This window comes from Penicillium verhagenii (assembly GCF_028828195.1).
Source record: "Penicillium verhagenii strain IBT 33310 chromosome Unknown utg000002l_segment0_segment0, whole genome shotgun sequence".
NCBI lineage: Eukaryota > Fungi > Ascomycota > Eurotiomycetes > Eurotiales > Aspergillaceae > Penicillium > Penicillium verhagenii.
Window position 1 is genome coordinate 294,175 of NW_026643166.1, and position 19,595 is coordinate 313,769.

The following is a 19,595-nucleotide window of genomic DNA, read 5'->3' on the forward strand; positions in this document are numbered from 1 at the left end:
GAGCTCTCCAACTCCCATCATCTTCTTCGAGGACCTCTTTTTCTACTTCCTCTCCTTTTTTCCTTATCTTGCCGTTCATTTGGACTCTCCTTCTCGAATTGTTCACCCATTAATCTCCCGCATCTCCCACCTATTACCCCCCTCTCCGACATCGTGGCCCTTTGAAATCCATTCCCGACACCGCCTATTTATACCTCGATCAACTGCGCTCCTTAATTTTCCCAAAACATCTGGTTGTCAAGATTTTGTCCATATCCGTGTTGCCTTCCACGTGTGTGGGATCGGCACGAATTCCCTCGTGCAGTAGCAGGCCTACGATCTTCCCCTCCCCCTTTGGCATCCCGCTGTCCGGTACACGGTCTTTCGCCCCAATCTGCCTTGAGTCGCAGAGTAATGATCCTGTCGTGTGTGTCATTTGAGCTTATCAGCTCGTGAAGGGAATTCCTGGTTCAATTAAAAAAAAAAAAGGCACACCATTGTGAGAAGGATGCTCAACTGGAACATTGGCACCGTTTGCCCCCACGTCTAAATTTATTCCGCTTCTTCGCACACGTATAATCCCAACGGAAGAATAAGAAGAAAAAATGACGGAACGCGGGTCCTCGGTCCTTGGTCTTGAGGAGTCGGAACAGGCGACTCGAAATGGCCATGGCGCGGACCCCAAGCCACCGATGCACCGGTCCGAAGAATCATTACATGCGCTGTCTCTATTAAATGACAAACCAGAGCCTCGACAGGCAGCACAAACTAGCACCAAGCAGGCTCCCAAAACTGCGGCCGTGGAGATCTCCGAAGCACAAGCAACCCTCCGACAAGCTTTCCCTCACGTCTATGCATCCGGCCGAGCACCATCCACCCGTTCGTCAACAAGTTCTTTACAGGCTCTTAACGAGGATATCGTGGTCGATGTTCGGTCGGAACAAGGTGGGGTTGGTCGCAGTCCTCGTAGGGCATCTCGACACTCCGAAAACACCCCCGAGTACCCAGTATACCCCGACCAGTCCTATGCCTCCCTCCAGTCCCAGATCCATCCAACCTACCAGCTCCCGCATCTCGGATCACGCAGCTCCTACCCGTCACAGACAGAGCCGGCGCCCCGCTTCCATCGCGCAGCTCGTACGGCCGGAAACACCCCCATGTCGAGTCCAGGTCTCTTCTCGATGAGAAGTCACCGACACACTGCATCTTTGGGATCCGATGATGGAAGTGTGATTACCGGTCCTTTACTTCACCCATCCCATCTGCAACCACCGAAGGAAACCCACACCGCTGAAGTGGATCGAGATCTGGTCACCGGGAACAAACTTATCAACCAGTATGAGATTTTGGAGGAATTGGGACGAGGAGAGCATGGCAAAGTGAAACTCGGTCGTCATATCACCACCAAACAACAGGTTGCCATCAAAATCGTTCAGCGATACTCAAAACGACGTCGACTTGGGAAGCTGGGCAATCCCGAAGACAAGGTGAAGAAGGAGGTCGCGATCTTGAAGAAGGCCCGCCATCCCAATGTTGTCAGCTTACTCGAGGTGATCGACGATCCCAACAGGCAAAAAGTTTACATTGTGTTGGAGTATGTTGAGAATGGAGAGATTGTCTGGCGGAAAAAGGGCTTGCGAGAGATTGTTCATGTCGACAAGCTACGTCTGGAGCGAGAGATTGCCGGCATACCTGATACACCGGCATTCGTAGAAGAGAGCCAGCAATTTATTCGAACGGCGCAACATCTGCGCCGTCAACGACAAAGGGCTAGGGAAAGGGTTGAAGCGCAGGCCGCAGATGCACAACAAGGACCCATTCCTGCCTGGAGTCTGGAGCATGGAGCAGACACCTCGGATGAAGAAGAAGACGAAGAAGGCCTCGGGCTGCCAATCAGGCGGCCATCCACTCGATCGGTTGCAGTCACAGATTCATCTCCCAGTCAATCCTCTGCCCACGACTCAGCCTTGTCCGCGGTCGAAGGTACCATGTACGGTGCTTACGCAGATTTTCCCTTTGAAAGACGCTTCAGCACAGCATCCAGTAGCCTCGGCTATGCTCCATCTGAGCCTGAATGGTCCGCCGATGCGGATGACTTGTCTTATGTCCCTTGCTTGACTATTCCCGAGACTCGCAACGCTTTCCGAGACTCGGTTCTTGGACTGGAATATCTCCATTTTCAGGGTATCATTCACCGTGATATTAAGCCTGCCAATCTATTAGTCACCAGCAGCTATCGCGTTAAAATTTCCGACTTTGGCGTTTCATACCTGGGACGGCCATTGCACGATGAGGAAGAGGAGCAACTGGGCGAAGGCGAGACCGACGCAACTGAGCTGGATGATGCCCGTGAGCTGTCCAAAACCGTCGGCACCCCTGCATTCTACGCCCCGGAGCTATGCTACACTGGCGATGACTTTTTGGAAGAAATTGGGTCGGTACCCAAGATCACGGGGGCCATCGATGTCTGGTCTCTGGGAGTCACCTTATACGGGATGGTCTTTGGCCGTCTTCCCTTTGTCTCTGATGACGAGTATAGCATGTTTCAGACGATTGTGAAGAAGGATGTATTCATTCCACGCAAGCGCCTCGTTCCTGTCATGGATGAAACATTAGACGTCGGTCAGAAATTCTGTCGTAATAGTGATGAACTTGTCTACGAAGACATCGACGATGAACTGTACGACTTGCTTCGCCGCCTGTTGACCAAAGATCCTTTCAAGCGCATTACTTTGAAAGAGATCAAACACCACCCTTGGACTCTACACGGTCTTCCCAATCCACGCGCATGGGTTGAAGAGAGCGACCCAGGCTATCAAAGTAAGGGGAAGAAAATTGAGGTCTCTAGTGAGGAAGTCACCAGCGCTGTCAGCAAAGTGCCATTCATTCAGCGTGTTCGATCCAACGTCGCAAAGTGGTTTGGCGGCCGATCCTCCAAGGATAAGGAGGCTCGCAAGCGATCGGGTAATAATTCTTCGGATACGTTGTCTTCGGCGGCCTCGAGCATGATGACATTTGCCAAAACTCCGTCTGGTAGTCGCCGGTCAAGTTTAAAAGGGGATGAGGACATCCGATCATCCAAGTTCATTCAAGGAGAACACCCATTGGCCCAGAGCGTCACAGCAAGTCCCGTGGAAGAATCTTCTTGGGGTAACTACTTTGATAATGCATCATTCCTCCCCGATATTAATAAGATTTCTGCTCTGTCGAGTGTGACACCTCGACCTGGCCCTCCTCGGCGCGCCAAGTCCTCAATGTCTACTGCGGAGTCAACAAAGACGGTCAAGCAGTCCAACTTCGACGCTACGCCGACAAACCGACCGCGGACCGGAACTCCCTCGATTATAGAAGCTTTGGGGACAACTGGCTTTGGTAGCTTGTTCACTGGTGCACATCGACGTGACTCGCGTGGCTCCTACGGCAGCCGGAGTCGTCGAACATCCCCCTCTGGAGATGCAATTTCTTTGGATGGAGATCGTCGGTCCGAGCCCAGCCTTGCCGTGAGCACTGCTTCTGCTGTGGGCCATCTACGAACAACAGGCTTATGGCACGCCGCAAGCCCTGCACCTTCCCGCGTCCCGGCTATGGCATCTGGGCACCGGCGTAATCGCTCTCATCAGCTTACCGCCAACTCCTCTGCGGACTCATTCCACCTCACCAAGGAGGCGCTTTTACGCCGCCGAAGGAGCGATATCGAGCCCAGCGCAGATAATGCACTTTCTACTCACATTGAGAGTGCAATGGTTTCTACCGACTCTCTCCACTTGCCGAATTTGGCTCCTCCCCGGGATACTCGATGTCCCGCTGATCCTCCTCGTCAACGCCTCTCTGCCTCCACTCCATCCGCTGCTACCATTTCCTCCTCTTCTGCCGACGATTTTACGAGTGGCATGTCTCAGAGTGCTTCTCATCCTAGTATCCCGTCTGTTGTTTCCGGTGCTTCGTCTCTTTCTGGCGATGGCTCTTACCTGCAATCCAAAGATAAAGATTCTAGTGACTCAACGACAGTGCCCTCTATTCTTCGAACAGGAGAGACAATCAAAGCACACGCTCAAGGCTCTCCTCGCCCATCTGAGGAGGATGAGTCTAGATACTACTGTGACGATGAAGACGAGGACGAAGAGTCGGAAGAAGAAATCCTTGTGATTGGAAAGAAGAAGCCATCTACCAAAGCCCCAATTCCTACTGGCAAGAAAGCCAGTGTCTAATACTCCTTATGTTGGGCAGAATCTCCCAAAAGAAATAACTCATCCCCCCCACCTTTCGCTTCGACACTTGTTCAATTTGGCGAAGTCGATGTACATCAATCGGTTGCTTTCTCGAGTCATTTTGGACCTATGTGGCATCCTAGAGCTTGTTGACATACATTTTCTACATGACTTGTACATATACACATTTCGCATCGGTGGCATATTCCCACCCGTCATGATGCGACGTCTCTTGCTTCTTGCTGTCCGGGACGTCGGTGCCAGTCAAGTGACTGGCGCGACGTCACCACGTTATCTCCATATTTTTTTCTTCTTTATTTCTTTCTGATGATCCGCTTGCTCTTTTGTATGAAAGCGCTCGGGTCTCTCTTTTTTGGATACTGATACTTGTATGTAATGTTGAACGTTGGGGGTGCTCTGCGATCTCTTTCGATTTTCCAGCTAAGGATGCCTGCATGATATATGAAGCTGAGAGGTGTGGGGACACCTGTTGCAATGACAATTGATGAAAATGATTAACGGAACTTTTGAAAGGGAACTTTGCGTATAACGTAAGAAACATCTACTTGTACCCCATACACATGCACACATCTATATTAATTTAATCTCACCCCTGTCCGGGAATAACTCCCGTATGTACAGGGCTAATGCACTCCAGATTTTATAACTCCGGCGGGGTTGACTATAATATCTCGGTAGTTTGACCCCCAAGTTTCTAAAGTGTACGTCAGTTCCCAACCTCGCTTATAGAGCCGATCAAAGCTATACAACGAATTCCACCAATAAATGCCATGCAATAATTTAGCCAAAGTGCAGTGGAGAACAAAGTTGAAGCTTGAGTGCTGCTTGGCCAACCTCCGAACCGGGATCGGCAAAAACCTCCAAGGGGAAAACAAGAAAACAAGCATGGACCTTCAGCCCACCGTTGCAAAGCCAAGTCCAGCTGACCTTTACTCTCCGAAGCGCCCAAGTACCTTTTCTGAAGAATTTTTCGTCATCACCACATCCGTCATGTTACTCATGTAGATTGAAAAACGGGGCAAGCCACCAGTCCCGACTCCCGACTCCCAAATAAAGTAATAAGGCCTCTCTTTCGAGTCTTCAGCCTGAATCCACCCCGCCCGCCGCACCATCAGACGGACGTTTCACCGCGCAAACTAGTCCCAAGCCGGATGTTTTCCGGACAATTTATCTCGACAGCTGCGGAAAGCCGATATGAAACCGAGCGCGATGGGGAAATTTCGGCCGCCTTGGCTTGCGTTTGAATCCGGGTTAAGGGAGGCACCGAGGCAGGGAGGAGAGAGAACACAGAGTATAGAAAGGAGACCGAATCTCGTGGAGTGAATGCTTTTTTTTTGTGTCTTGACTTAGGCTCAGCCCACTTTCCAAAGACAGATCAGACAAGACACACCCTGGAGTGTAGTAATTGCCCATCATGCTTTCTTTGGCCCTTCTCGCTACTCAGCTCCTTGTTCCGGCCGTGTTCGCTAAGCTCTCTCTCCGCGGCGCGGATATCTCCTCCTTGCTCGTCGAAGAGGAGGCCGGTTATACTTACAAAAATGCGGCTGGAACCACAGAGAAGCTGGAGGTGATTGCTGCCGGTGTGGGCATCAACTCTATTCGTCAGCGTATCTGGGTCGACCCCACTGATGGCACCTATGATCTTGCCTACAACATTGAGCTGGCAACCAGAGTCCAGGCGGCCGGTATGGGAACATACCTTGATCTCCATCTGAGTGATACATGGGCATCCCCCAGTGAGCAGGTAAGTAGACAGAGCAAGCCTATATACGGCAACTCCAGATAGAGACAGAAAGAACCAAAAAAAAACAAAGACATCTTTCTAACATCATTCTCCCCCAAAAACAGACAGTCCCCACTGGCTGGTCCACCACGGACATCGACACCCTGACATGGCAACTATACAACTACACCCTGCTAGTGTGCAACACGTTCGCCGAGAACGACCTAACAGTCGACATCATCTCGATCGGCAACGAAATCCGCGCCGGTCTCCTCTGGCCCCTCGGCGAAACCCCCAACTACGACAACATCGCCAGTCTCCTCCACTCCGGTGCCTGGGGTGTCAAGGACTCCAACCTCGCCACGACCCCCAAGATCATGATCCACCTCGACAACGGCTGGGACTGGGCCGAGCAAGAGTACTTCTACAACGAGGTGCTCGCCTCCACCACCGATCTCGTGTCCACCGACTTCGACTACATGGGTATCTCGTACTACCCCTTCTACAGCTCCTCAGCCACCCTCACCGCGCTGGAGACTAGTATGAAGGACATGTACGCGGCCTACGGCAAGGACATTGTTATTGTGGAGACCAACTGGCCTGTTTCTTGCCCCGACCCTGAATACGCTTTCCCGAGCGGTTTGACCTCGATTCCGTTCTCGGTTGCGGGACAGGAGACCTTCTTGACGGAGTTGGCTACTGTTGTTGAGGCTGTGACGGGTGGCTTGGGTATTTACTACTGGGAGCCGGCTTGGATTAACAATGCGGATTTGGGAAGTAGCTGTGCCAACAATTTGTTGGTTAGCACTTCTAATGATGAGATTTACGCTAGCTTTACTGCGCTTGGAGCGCTGTAGATCAACGGGTTTGATTCTATGCACATGTGGTGGTTTGTTTCATAGGGTGAGGATAGGATTGATAGTTTGTTGACAGATTATCGAGAATTCATCTGAAGGATTTCTTCCTTATATTTTTTTTTTCAAATGCTTCTCTCAGCCCACGGCCCCGATCAAAGTTGGATATTAAAATCAATTGGGATACTTGTTTTTAAGAAGTTCTGACTTCCAAGTTTGATCCTCAACCTTCAATGTTGTCAAGCCCTGTCATCTGCGTAGATCAATACACCCGTGTGCATGTGAGGTCTTCGCCACCAAAGCCGGGAAAAAGCCGACTTATCGCCGGGCTGCTGTACATCCCACAGTCATCAAGAATGCAGCATTCCGGCATAGACGAACGGCATTCCGTTATAGGTAAATGTGAAGACATTTTCATGTGAAGGAGCGGTCTACACATGAATTTATCTGCTAGGTATTTTTATCTTCGATGTCATAAAATTGCGCTACGCATGTAAAAGAACTCAAGAGGCAAATATAGACTAACTAATTAATCCTTGTATATACTAACACACTCGGCACTTACTTGTCGACTAATGCATACTAGTTTAGCATCAATTTCCACGTAAGCAGGTAGCACAGCATCTAATGTTTGAATGCACTTCAATACCAAAAAACCGAGATTTTCCCGTTTCCACCGAGAATCAACGACAGCAGATTACTGGTAGCGTCGTCCATTGAGGTTGATTCAAGATTAGCCAGCGCAGCAATTTTGGCCCTCCCAAAACCGTCTGCCCGCCATTATAGTATAGATCTGCAGCCACTTTCGGCTGCCGACATGCAGAACTGCGCGTCCAGCGCCAGGAGAATTAGGGTCACACAAAAGGGATGGGTGTGTCCCAGTATCGATTCCCAAGTACTAGCTCCATGCGCGAAATCGGTCGATCGTTCCAATCAGCGATTTGATTCATACACCATTATACCTGTGCTTTTTCGCCATATGAAAATCGGACATTCTTTAGGCATCCAAGGTCAGCTCATGATAAAAGCTGTATCTTAGACGATGTGTCGAATCATGTTAGCATGGAACTCTTCAAGGGGTTATTGGTGGTTGTACGGCAGGGACAGCAGGGATACATAGTATGTTGAATGTATGCAGGAGATAAACCAATGACCAGCCATGATAAGCCACCTTTACAAGATTTATTAGAACTGGACGAATGGTTGAAGAGATTGATACTATTTCTCCCGATATGGTAAACCTTATGGGAACGACTATATCGCCATTGGTGGTTTGCGTGATGGATGGAGATTATCACGAGTGATTGTTCCATGTCCGTTGCATGTGTGTGTGTGTGTGTGGGTGACTGTTTCTGGGGAGGGCCTTTCGGGCAAATTGACGCTCAAATGAAGTCTTGATTATTCATAACGTGGAATGTCCGATGATCGATGATCGATGATCGATCTAAGAGGCGAGTATTGGCAGATGATAACCCGGAATCCTCGCGATCGAGTAGGAGAAAACTTCCAAATGCCGGCCTGAAAAAACGGAGGCCTGAGGGTATAAGTATGAAGCTCAGCTCACCTCCCAGTATTTCCTACTTGTGTGCAAAGCAAATCATCTTCAATATCCAGAAATCACACATGCAAACTACATTCATATAAAACTCCCCGCAACAATGACAACCGTCCTCTCAATCCCAAAGACAAGAGTCTTCCAACTCCTCTGGGCCAAAGAAGAATCGCCAGCGCCCCTAATCGAACAATTCATCAAGTCCCACCCCCTAACCCGATCCCTCCAAGTAAACCCTCGACTCAACGAGTCAAGACCCCACCTCAACGTATTCGAAAGCCCGCGATCACAATCGCGCAATCTCCTCACGGGGGTCCTAGCCGGGCCTGAGAGAATAAGCGTGGCACCATACGTGTTCCAGGATCCCGGGAAAAGCATGATCATGCTAATGCACCTGGGCAACGAGATGTGCAGCCACGAGGGCATAATTCATGGCGGTCTTCTCGCTACCTTGCTTGACGAGTGTCTGGCGCGATGTTGCTGTCCGGTCTTTGAGAAAAAGGTGGCCGTGACTGCGAATTTGAATATTGATTATCGGAGCCCGGCGATGGCGGATTCTTATTTTGTTGTGCATGCAAAGGTTACTAAGGTGCTGGGTCGGAAGGCGTGGGTGGATGGTTGGGTTGAGACTTTGCCGAGTGAACGGGGAGAGTCGACGCTTATTGCGGAGGCGAAGAGTCTTTTTGTTGAGCCTAAACATGCAGCGGTAAGTTTGGTCAGACTGGGAGTTTTCATGATGAGCTTCAGGGGCTTTTACTGATGTTGATTTTTGGGCTTTAGGGATTGAAGGGGCTTTACAATTCATAAATAGAAGGATGAATGGAATTGTGCCAATCCTTAGTATAGAAGCTGAGATTTGCTTTCGTCTGGAGTCGATGGGATTTTACGTGATACATTATAGAGCTAAAGAAATTATCATCAATATTGTTACTTTGCAAAAATGGCGTACAGCCTCTTAATTTTGCAAAGCTCGAACTATGAGGATGTTTTCCCCTTAGTAAGGAATCTTCATAGAAAAACTGCATAGTAGAGTATAGTAAATAGTGAGTGCCTATTGTTCACTGGTCACATCCAAATACATATGGGCGCGCCTATTAGTATTTGTAAGGGAGCGCGCGGTTTAGAAAAGTCACAACGTTACGACGACTCATGAGTCACTGCCATGAATCGGTTTTTGGATCTTTCCTTTCTTCCATCTACTACTAGTGGCCTGCTTCTGATAAATTAGAGTTATTCCAAAGTTCTCATGTACAAATTCATGTATTCTCCAAAAGATGTGATTAGCTTGAACACGATATCTCTCTCTTGCCCACCACCCTAAATCTTGACACCATAAATCTCAAATGTCTGAACAGTATCACTCGGTATAGACAAGGAGATACTCTTGTTCTCAATAACCACCCCAGAGGCACTAGCATATAGACTGTCACCAGATGTATCCGTCAGCCAGCTACTAACCGCCGTGCCATCATCCGGAATCTCAGCAAAGGCCGAAAGATCAAAAGTGAACGTCTCTTCAGCATCCCAATTCGCCGCAACAATGACAAGTGTATCGTTATCCTGGTTAATAGCCGGTACAACATTGCTCGAAGTACTGTTCAGAAACTGCATTCCGGACCGAATATGACGACTGAACTGCGCCAGCATATAGTACTTTGTGGTCGCACCATCAAGAGTAGCAGTTGTGATATCGCCAGTAATCAATCCCCAGTCCGAGGAATCGACAGCCTGCCAATGTACCCAAGCATTGGGCTGCATCAAGATGATATCATCCATGATAACCTGCACGAGCGTAGCTCCAGTATCGTCGCTATCACCATACTCGCTATCCCAAAGCTCCTGTCCAGCGCTCGTAGCCGCAGCACGAAGATCAGAGCGCGGCCCACTAAGAGCTTCATAGCCGTGCGTATTAACCCGTCCAACATCCGCCTTCTCCGTAGCCTTAGTAATCGTATCCCACCCTTCCAGAGCCAACTCAAACGTATTCTCATCCGAGGAGGCAATAACAGTGCTATCCAAGCCGCGGGCCTTCATTTCCTCGTGAAGAATCGGGATCAAAGCAGCCTGAGAAGCAGCATCAAAGTGGCACCCCTCCTGCGTACCCGTCGAGACCCACCAGTCCGATGCAGGCTCATTGAACGCCTCGATCGACGTAAAGGTAATGCCCCAATTCTCCTGCGCGTACAGCGCAATCGTCGAAAGATAAATCGCATGATTTTGATACTGCGATGCAGGCAGGTTGCTCCCGCCACCCGAGGCACCGCTGGGATTCAAGTTACTGAGCTGCCACCACATGGGCGAGTTGGAGAAAAGCTCAAATGTATCTGCGCCTCGGGCCTGCGCATTCAGCATCATGGTGCGCTGGTTGGCATCCACCGTCCAGTTCCAGCTGGAGGAGCTGGGGTCTGTACTCAGGCCATCCAACCAGTATCCTTCCATCTGCTTGGAAGCGGGGATGTTTGCCGAGGGGACCATTTTGACGGTACTGTTGATGGTGTTCCATGAGCATGCACCTGCGTTGTAGCGCAGGATGTTCAGGCCCAGGCCTGGCAGCGTTACGCTTCCGGGGCTCCAGTATGTCGAGTCCAGCGAGAACACAACATCTGCTAGATCCTCGCGGTCTCCGAAGATGTTCGCCCACCACGCCAGGGATACTCCCCAGCCAGCCCAGATCTGGGGGTAAAGGTCGGTTGTGATGGTTGTTGTTTGGACAGCATGAGTGGAGGGGAGGTTGCTGAGCGCCCACAGGAAAACTGTGGGAGCTACTAGGCGAGAGAAGACGCCAGGCATTGTGTATCATAAAATGACTGTTTGATGTATTGTTTTTCTCCTGTAGCTATTCCTTGCCATATTTAAGCCCGTCGGACCCCTCTTATTTAATATCCATCGCGGAGAATCATTGAGAAACGGCAGGGATTCAAGGTTGAAAATGGTCATCGGGAGAATCAGCTCCGACCAATAATCCGGTGTCGGATAAATGGGGTTGATGCAACCTGAGGAATGACTATTTAGCTGCTGAGACAGGTACACGCAAGTCGTGAAGATCTCTTGAAGAAACCTTGTTTTTGGGTAAATGTCGGAGATAATGTGGGGTAAAGACGGGGTCATGTACATAGTACTAGTACGGAGTAAACATTGAATTAGGATCCATGTACCTACTAAAACTACCAGTAACATACAATTCTATGTATTGCTTTTCCCCCGCCTTTTTGAAGAATTCCAGCATCCATGGATCATTTTTGTCACCGGGCTTGAGTCCGTACTTGGATAGTAGGGTCACAAACATGGTCTAAGCACTCGGACTCGGAGAAGAACAGAGAACATACAACCTTGGAAACAGGAAAATGAAAAAAGCATGTGGTGAGAAGGGCTTTTCAGTAGATAGCCAAAGGTTGTTAATAAATTGCTAACATTTGAAAGAAAAGTGCATTTTATGTAGGAGGTTAGAGGATAAGAGAAGTATAGAGAAGATTACATACTTCCCAGGTTAGTTCAACTTGTGGGGATCATATCCTCAACACCATGTGTTTTCTTTACAGAAAAGAAGACAGCCATTTTCATCTGGGAATCTCGGATTGTCATTTCTGTGCTATTGAGCATGTGTTCTCCCCTAGGTGCTTATTTAAAAGTTACTACGTACGTATGAATTTAAGAGTATGCCTAAGGCGCAATTTTGAAACTTCACATGAAAATGACTAATCATGATTTAGATCATTCTGGAGGTAATAATGAGAGGGCCCGGTAGATAATGCTTGGGCTAGCCCAACCTAGGGGCTATTTTGAAGGATTGTTAGACATATGGTCGGGTACCAACGCTATGTGTCGCGCATTTAAGAATAAGCAGCTGTCAAGTCGAAACATGAAACGTCCCCATAATTCCGATGTAATTGGGAGAGGGGGGAAAAGGCTCATGTCAGCAAGAGTGCTGTAGGATAAGCAAAAAAGCATGACGGCTCTGGGCTCCAAGATATCCATAGAAAATAGAGTGATCTAAATATGTCGAAGGCAGACACGTTTATCAGATTATAGACAAGGCAGACAGTCGCAGACTTCACTACTAGTCTGCCTTGTAAAGTAGGTTTGACCCCCAAACTTGGCAAGTTCAACCCCCGATTCAGGTTAATTCAGGTTAATCCGAGTTAATCCTAATCAGGAAAGTTGTTAGCGGCTAATCCTGAATAGGTATCGATCGGGTCCAATCGCTACTAACCATGGATACCTTTCAGCTGCGTGGCTGTGCAAAGAACTAGGACTCCCTATGCATTAGCCGTACACTCCACCTGCACTTCTTCGGAAGAACACCTTCTAACTGAAGCTTTGCTGTAGAATTGAAGATTGACGGTGCCTACGGGAATTGTCATATCTTGGTCAATTAAGCCTTTTTTTATTTGGACTGATTTAAAAATAGTTGTCCTATCTGTTATCGGAGTGGGGAAAATAGTAGTCTGGAATCTCTCCAGTTATAGATGACGATCAACTTCTTCTCTCTTCAGCAAGCCGTACTCCGTACCCGTGAGGAGAAAAGAAAGATTATCTCGGTGAAACACAATTCCCCAGTTTCCTGGAAGTGGGCCAAAAGCCGCCAAACACACTTTAGGGCACCAATTTGCGAAATGGAAATACGCTTGATTTGACCCCCTCCAGACCGCCTTGAGCACGTGAAATCATAATCCATCACTTAATCCATCATTTCTCTCATATACTCCCTTGGATTAGGCTTTTTAAGGATGCCCTACCGTTGCTGACAGTGCGCGCGTGTGTTGGTCTTCATTCCTACCTCTATGCGAATGCTCCGCCATCTCCATCCCCGCTCCTCCTTGCGCTTCCTCCACGGCGCCCGCCTTTTAACCACGGCACACCGACTTCGCGCATCCTCTCCGCAAATCGCTTCTATATATCCCTCCTGCGCTTTATTCCCAGAGCTGGGCACCGCGTTCTCCCGATCAGTATGGCGTCTCATGACCAGAATCAAGGCGCCGGCGCGTCTCCCGGAGGCTCCAAACACCGCAGTGTGAGCCCGTCACCCCACTCGCAGCAGTATCTCGATCCCACGGGACTTGGCCTCGACCCCTCCATGGCATTCACCTCCAACCACGTCTTCAATAACGCGAATCACGATCAGGGGATGCCTGTTACGGACGCGTACGGCTATCCTTCATATCTCTCCCCACCAGCACAGGGCCTTGCTCCACCAGTTGATCAATCCTTTCCTCCGAACATCAACACTAGCAACATTCCCAACTCCCAGTCCTTCGAGGCAAGCCTAGTCAATCAGATGGAACACAATCCCGGGGGCTTTTGTCAACCGCAGTCAGAGGGCAACTATAATCTTCTCAACACTAGTACCGCAGACATGGACTTTTCCGCCTACCACAATCACAGTCCTAATAGTGTCTCTGCTCCGGATTATGACTCGTCGTCGCTGTTGATGGACCCTCAAATGCATCAACGACCGCAATCAGTTCACCAAGCTGTCAATCCTGCCGATTTAGTCAGCCCCATCTCCAATCCCTCCGCGTCGTCGCAAGACCAGCAGCAATCGTCACCCGGTCCCATGTCTCCTCCGGGCTCCACACCGGCCACTTTCTATACCCCTCAACATTCGCGTCATACCTCCTTAGACCCGGCCACTGCAGCCTTCATGGGCGCACAATCCAATCAAGACTGGCAATCAGTGGTGAACCATTCCTCTTTTAGGGGTCACCGTCGAGCACCATCCGAAGTATCAGAGGTGTCTTCAGCCAACCACTCCCCATATTTGTCTCAGCATGAGTATGATGGCATTGAGAACAATCCTTCTCCTTCGTTGGTACCACAGAATGACCCCGCTTTGTATGATAATGCGTTTGGGATCGAGTCTTTCACTCTCTCTGAGCAACAGCAACAGCAACAAGGATTCAGTCCGCTCCATAGTCCGTATATTTCGCCCCAACTTATGCCAAAGCAGGGGGGTGAGATGGTCCCACATGCACCTTATCTGTCTCCCAACCTCAACAACCAATTTCCTCCCGCGCCAACAGAGATGTACGGCATGTCAGATGAGATGATGAATGCGATGAATGGCTCCGATATTGGACAAGCATCTCAGATGGCTCCACCCTCAATCAATGTGGAATTTGCTCCACCGTCGCGAATTCCGAGTTTTGGTCCCTCCAAACCGGCTGCTGACTTTGACTCTTTGAGTCCTCCAGCAATGAGTAAGTTTTCGTGTATACTCGATTTTCAGCGTTTTCAATTTCTCATTCTAGTTTAGGATCTCGAGTGCGCAGCAAATCCGACCCTTACTCGCACCCGGCTTCTCGTTCACGATCTCCCGCTACCTCGGCCGCCAGTCTAGAGGCACAAGCCTCTACTTCGCCACGGTCGTTATCACCTCATTCACGAAGCAACCCTGGTTCACGCGATGCATCCCCCTCAAGATCAAACCGCCGTCTGTCAACATCTTCGATTGAAAGTCGCAACTACATTTTGGATTTAGCAGACCCCCAGCGCCCCGGTGCCATACCCGGCGATTCGAAACGCGTTCAGAAGCACCCCGCCACATTTCAATGTACTCTGTGTCCAAAGCGGTTCACCCGTGCATATAACCTGCGTTCCCATCTCCGGACACACACTGATGAGCGACCTTTCGTTTGTACGGTTTGCGGTAAAGCTTTTGCTAGACAGCATGATCGAAAACGCCACGAAGGACTCCATTCCGGTGAAAAGAAATTCGTCTGTCGAGGCGATCTTTCAAGGGGCGGCAACTGGGGCTGCGGTCGCCGATTCGCACGTGCAGATGCTTTAGGGCGTCATTTCCGATCCGAGGCAGGACGGGTCTGTATAAAGCCTCTGCTTGATGAGGAATCGATGGAGCGTGAAAGAGTGCTTCTCGAACATCAGCAACTACAACAGCAACAACAGCCATCCGGCCATCTACAACCCGTTCCTCAACCGCTAGTGATGCCTGGCGTGACCGGAATGGATGGGCAGACTTCCGGTAACTTTGTTTTGCCAGCAGCGTTGCTTGCCCAGTATCCAGCTCTTCAAACTCTACAGTGGGATCAAATTCCTGCTGCGGGTGATGACCCCAGTGACATTGGTGGCCATAGTAGCTATGATGCCAGCTCTGGGGGCGAGTTTGGCTTCGATGATGATGACTCGGGCATCAGCAATGGCATGGGTGGCTATACCAATAATCAACCCGGCATGTACGGAGTTGATCCTGGATACTCTGATCAAAAGTGGAGTTCATGATGACAGGAAACTCATCATCTATACCAATCCCATATATCAACTGTGAGAATAGCACCCCCGCTCGTGGGCATTCTCGCATCTTTTGACTTGTGCATTTTTTTTTATGATTGTCTGGTTTTCCTTCTTTGGCTTTTAGGCTTGAATAGAGAAGGGGTTGGCGTTGAGATATAGGATTTTTTGTTTTACTTTCCGCCATTGGCTGGCAAGGAGGGATTTGGCTTCTTTTCATTTGATACACCGACATTTATCGCCTCGAATGTCTTTTTTTTTCTCTCTCTTTCATTCTTCAGCTGCATGTTGGCTCGGGGCTTTTTTGTATCCTTTCAACTATACTGTGGCTCTTTGTTTTACTGCTTTCACAAAGTAGCTTCTTTGATGCGTTTGATGACATCTTTTCCCCTTATCATACCCGTCTGCCTTTTTTTTCTGGATCTTTTTCTTTTGGAATTTCCTCAATGAGGAATTATACCATACCAATATGATCAACTTACAAACAGTAAATTTTTGCGTCGTGGTGTGGAATTTACTTGATTCCTGCAATCCTGGAATAAGCCTTGGCTTCGGGCCCAGCCTGACAACTATAAAGCTAGGTTGAAAAGAGGGTATATTAGGCAAGCAAGCAGCATAGAATCAGGTGAATATTTACAAGATGATGACCAAGCGAAGGACATTGGGGATTGATCTATAGCAAAGAATAAAGGGCAGAAAACATGCAAGACATCTATCGCGACGCCTGAACCAACTTCTGCACCTGACGCAACCACTTCTTCGCAAACTCCTCCTCGGTAAATCGCAACGCAGACCGTCTCGCCCGCTGCCGCATCGCAATCTTCTCTTCAACGGGCAGCGCAAGCGCCGCTTCAAACGCACCCGCAAACTGTTCCTCCGTCTCAGCCCGGAATCCCGTCGCTCCGTCACCGAGATCAATCACAATGTCCTCCCGGGGCCCGCCCGAGTCGTGAGTCACACAGATCAGACCCGCGGCCTGGTACTCGACGACACAGATTCCGAAGTGCTCGTTCCACATGGCGTTCACGCCAACGGAAGCCGTGCCGAGGTGCGACAGCACCGCGGGCCAGCTAGCGTCGCAGAGGAAGGTGGTATGCTCGCGGATTTTCAGCTCGTGAGTTAGCAGACGCAGGTTATAGATGTGAGTTTCATCGGGGCTGTTGTGGCGCACTGAGCCGATCAGCACGAGCCGCGGGGGCGGGGTGTTTGCGAAAACAGGGTTCCGGGAGCGTTCTTGCAGGAAGCGGGCGAACGAACGCAGGACGAGCGGGTGGTTCTTTTCCGGCCGGAACTGCGCGATGTAGAGCAGGACTGGTTGGCGGGTTTTCTCGCTCTCAGCGTCGACGGTGATGGTTGATTGAAGCTCTGCGACTGCTGTTGGCGGGAAGACGACGGCTGGAGATGCGGGGGTTCCTTCGTCGTCGTTCTCGTTGGTGGTGTTCACGATGGGCTTGCTGGTGCCCCAGAGGGCGCGGATGTGGGCCGCTGTCCAGGATGAGTTGCACATGACGACGTCCACATGGCGGCCGACCCAGCCGTAGAGCTGGGCGAAAAGCTGCCAGTATCGGCGCTTGACAGTTCCCTTGAATCCTTTTCCGGCACCGGAGTTGATGCCCTGCACGCCGGTCTGGTCATCGAGAGAGGCGAGCATGTCGGTTGAGATGGTCGGGTAGTGGACGTATGCGCCAGTGGGAACGGTAGGGAAAAGCCACTTGCACAACGCCAATGTAAATGCGTATCCCATGGTATCCACGAAGACATCGGGAACCAAAAGGTTGAAAGCATCGTAGGCGACAATCAGTGATCCTAGGGATTGGCCGAGCAGTGTCATGTACGGGTATGAGCTGCTGACCACGTATTTTCTTGTCGTCAGGTAAAGTAGGACAACAGTCGGGGCGTGCAGGTGGATGTTGAATCTGTTCTCCACCCGCTCCAACATTGTCGTCTTATTAGCTTCATGGTCGCCAGTGTAGATAGCACAAACGGCCTTTGGCCAGCGTTTCTGTGTTGCGCGAACTGCTTCCCAAAGTACACGTTCTCCACCTCCGCCGGCGTTACTAACAACAAATAGTTAATAAACAAGCTCCTGTCTAAGCGATTTTGGTTTCGAATATCATACCAAAACGGGTGGAAGAATCCAATAATGCCATCCCATTCGTCAGAGCTAGTCCCCTCATTCTTTGAGCCCTCTCCGCTATCACTGCTGGTCGCAGTCTTTGCCCCACCGGAGCTATCAACTTTCTCCCAATCCTCATCTTCGACCTGGCTCCGAGCCAGAGCATGTGTTTTGGAGGTTTTGGGATGTGCTGCCCGGTATTCTTCTTCATCTGACCGCGCCCGCGCGATCACATAATCCCGACGAGATCGTGTTCGTCGGCGGATCAGCCAGCCCACGCTCCGAAATACTAGGCCAAGCAGCGTCCCCGCTAGCCGTGGAAGGAGGAAGACGGAGGTAACGAGGACCACAAGGGCGAGGATGGCGGTGGACAAAAAGGCCATGGTCGCAGTTTGATCACCAAGATCCGCGCATGCTACTAGGAAGTAGTAGTTTGTAGGATGGAAAGATCAAAGTGGTTTAGATCAACTCAAAGAAGTTGACGTGTTGCTAGAATGCGTAACTTACAATACGCGTCACATGATGTGGAGACTGTTTTTCCTTTCCGATTCAACATCGACGAACGTCTCATAATTTCAAAAAGAGCGATTGCGATTTGGTTTCTCGTGGACTGGGATCCAGTTCCTTGCCAATCATGAATACACTTCGCACTTCTTCCCGGATCTTCAGGGTATCGTCTCGAAAACCCTTGTCGCCGATAACACCATCGCATATTCGATACTTCCATCCTACCAAGCCAGCACCCAATCTCATCAATGTCGCATTAGACGCCTCCGCAGGTCTGATTCACGGTGTACACAATATTACATATCTCCCATGGGTCGCTTCCATTCCTCTTACGGCGGTCATCGTCCGAACAGTCGTCGGATTTCCACTACAATACTATACACGACTCCACGCACGTCGCGAACGAGATATAGCGCCCTTATCACATTCCTTCCAGAGGATCGCCATGTATACTACGAAGGATCCGTCACCAGCCAAAATAAGAAAGGAAATGGCTCGAGTCTCGGCGATGATGCGAAAAACATTTCATGTGAATCCCTGGTCCAAGTTCCTCGCCTTCGCTCAGATACCTGTCTGGATATCGCTTATGGAAAGTATCCGTGGGATGTGTGGCAATACAAACGGTTTAGTACCCTGGTTACTCTCGCTGGTCGAACCAACCCAGGATGCAGCAAAAGAGGCTGTTCAGTCTCTCCATTTGACCGTAGAGTCATCACTCGCCAATGAAGGCGCTCTCTGGTTCCCCGATCTCCTGGCCGGTGACCCGACCGGAGCATTGCCTGTCCTTCTCACGGCGTCTATTCTTTTGAATGTGAACATGGGATGGAAGTCTGTCTCCAGGTTCGATATGTCTGAGATGCCGAAGCTCCAGATGTATCAAACTATGTTCTTCAGCGGTCTGCGAGTGTTCATCCAGGTTCTTGCTGTCAATGTTGGATTCTCGGGCTGGTTCTATGATATGCCTACTGCGCTCTTGATCTACTGGATTACCAGTACCAATGTTGCGACTTTCCAGACTTGGTTGCTGGAAAAATACATGTTCTCAAGGCCTCCGATTCCAGCATACAAGCCTGTATTCACGAAATTCCAGAAGGGCGGAGATCCTTTCTCTTTGAATCTGAAGGTCCGCTGAGGTTTTGGACATTTTCCTTCTGCAGACACCTTGGACGCACATTGTCATGCGCTACCGTTCTTACAGACGGGGTGACTAGTTGACATCGTGAAAGTCCTGATGAGTTTAAGACACCGAACCGCTGTGGCTCATACACTATGTCTCGGATTCCCAATCAATGAGAAGCCAACAGGCCAGCAACACAGGTGACGAATCCACGGCACCTCTGGGGGTCATTTCAGGAAATAAATCACCCTCTTCTGCCTGTGTTCTAAGCGA

General features: G+C 49.8%; 7 protein-coding genes across 7 annotated transcripts; 5 read left to right on the forward strand and 2 right to left on the reverse strand.

Annotated features, from left to right (window-relative positions):
• Positions 1–584: 584 nt before the first annotated feature.
• Positions 585–4,187, forward strand: N7466_000108 (putative serine/threonine protein kinase; the record flags this gene model as incomplete). The annotated part of the gene is made up of 1 exon (XM_057159506.1): positions 585–4,187. The coding sequence occupies one exon, from the start codon at positions 585–587 to the stop codon at positions 4,185–4,187; it is 3,603 nt and encodes a 1,200-aa protein (XP_057025754.1).
• A 1,435-nt stretch (positions 4,188–5,622) lies between these two features.
• On the forward strand, positions 5,623–6,788 carry N7466_000109 (arabinogalactan endo-1-4-beta-galactosidase A; the record flags this gene model as incomplete). The annotated part of the gene is made up of 2 exons (XM_057159507.1): positions 5,623–5,952; positions 6,057–6,788. The coding sequence occupies 2 exons, from the start codon at positions 5,623–5,625 to the stop codon at positions 6,786–6,788; spliced, it is 1,062 nt and encodes a 353-aa protein (XP_057025755.1).
• A 1,655-nt stretch (positions 6,789–8,443) lies between these two features.
• N7466_000110 (PaaI family thioesterase) lies at positions 8,444–9,144 on the forward strand (the record flags this gene model as incomplete). The annotated part of the gene is made up of 2 exons (XM_057159508.1): positions 8,444–9,043; positions 9,118–9,144. The coding sequence occupies 2 exons, from the start codon at positions 8,444–8,446 to the stop codon at positions 9,142–9,144; spliced, it is 627 nt and encodes a 208-aa protein (XP_057025756.1).
• Positions 9,145–9,654: 510 nt separating this feature from the next.
• Positions 9,655–11,127, reverse strand: N7466_000111 (glycoside hydrolase superfamily; the record flags this gene model as incomplete). Its single annotated transcript, XM_057159509.1, has 1 exon — positions 9,655–11,127. One exon carries the CDS (start codon positions 11,125–11,127, stop codon positions 9,655–9,657), a length of 1,473 nt encoding a protein of 490 aa, XP_057025757.1.
• Positions 11,128–13,285: 2,158 nt separating this feature from the next.
• On the forward strand, positions 13,286–15,573 carry crzA (putative C2H2 transcription factor Crz1; the record flags this gene model as incomplete). The annotated part of the gene is made up of 2 exons (XM_057159510.1): positions 13,286–14,534; positions 14,591–15,573. The coding sequence occupies 2 exons, from the start codon at positions 13,286–13,288 to the stop codon at positions 15,571–15,573; spliced, it is 2,232 nt and encodes a 743-aa protein (XP_057025758.1).
• A 721-nt stretch (positions 15,574–16,294) lies between these two features.
• N7466_000113 (alpha-1,2-mannosyltransferase ALG11) lies at positions 16,295–18,081 on the reverse strand (the record flags this gene model as incomplete). The annotated part of the gene is made up of 2 exons (XM_057159511.1): positions 16,295–17,639; positions 17,702–18,081. 2 exons carry the CDS (start codon positions 18,079–18,081, stop codon positions 16,295–16,297), a joined length of 1,725 nt encoding a protein of 574 aa, XP_057025759.1.
• A 251-nt stretch (positions 18,082–18,332) lies between these two features.
• On the forward strand, positions 18,333–19,337 carry N7466_000114 (putative mitochondrial export translocase Oxa2; the record flags this gene model as incomplete). Its single annotated transcript, XM_057159512.1, has 1 exon — positions 18,333–19,337. One exon carries the CDS (start codon positions 18,333–18,335, stop codon positions 19,335–19,337), a length of 1,005 nt encoding a protein of 334 aa, XP_057025760.1.
• Between the last annotated feature and the right edge of the window lie 258 nt (positions 19,338–19,595).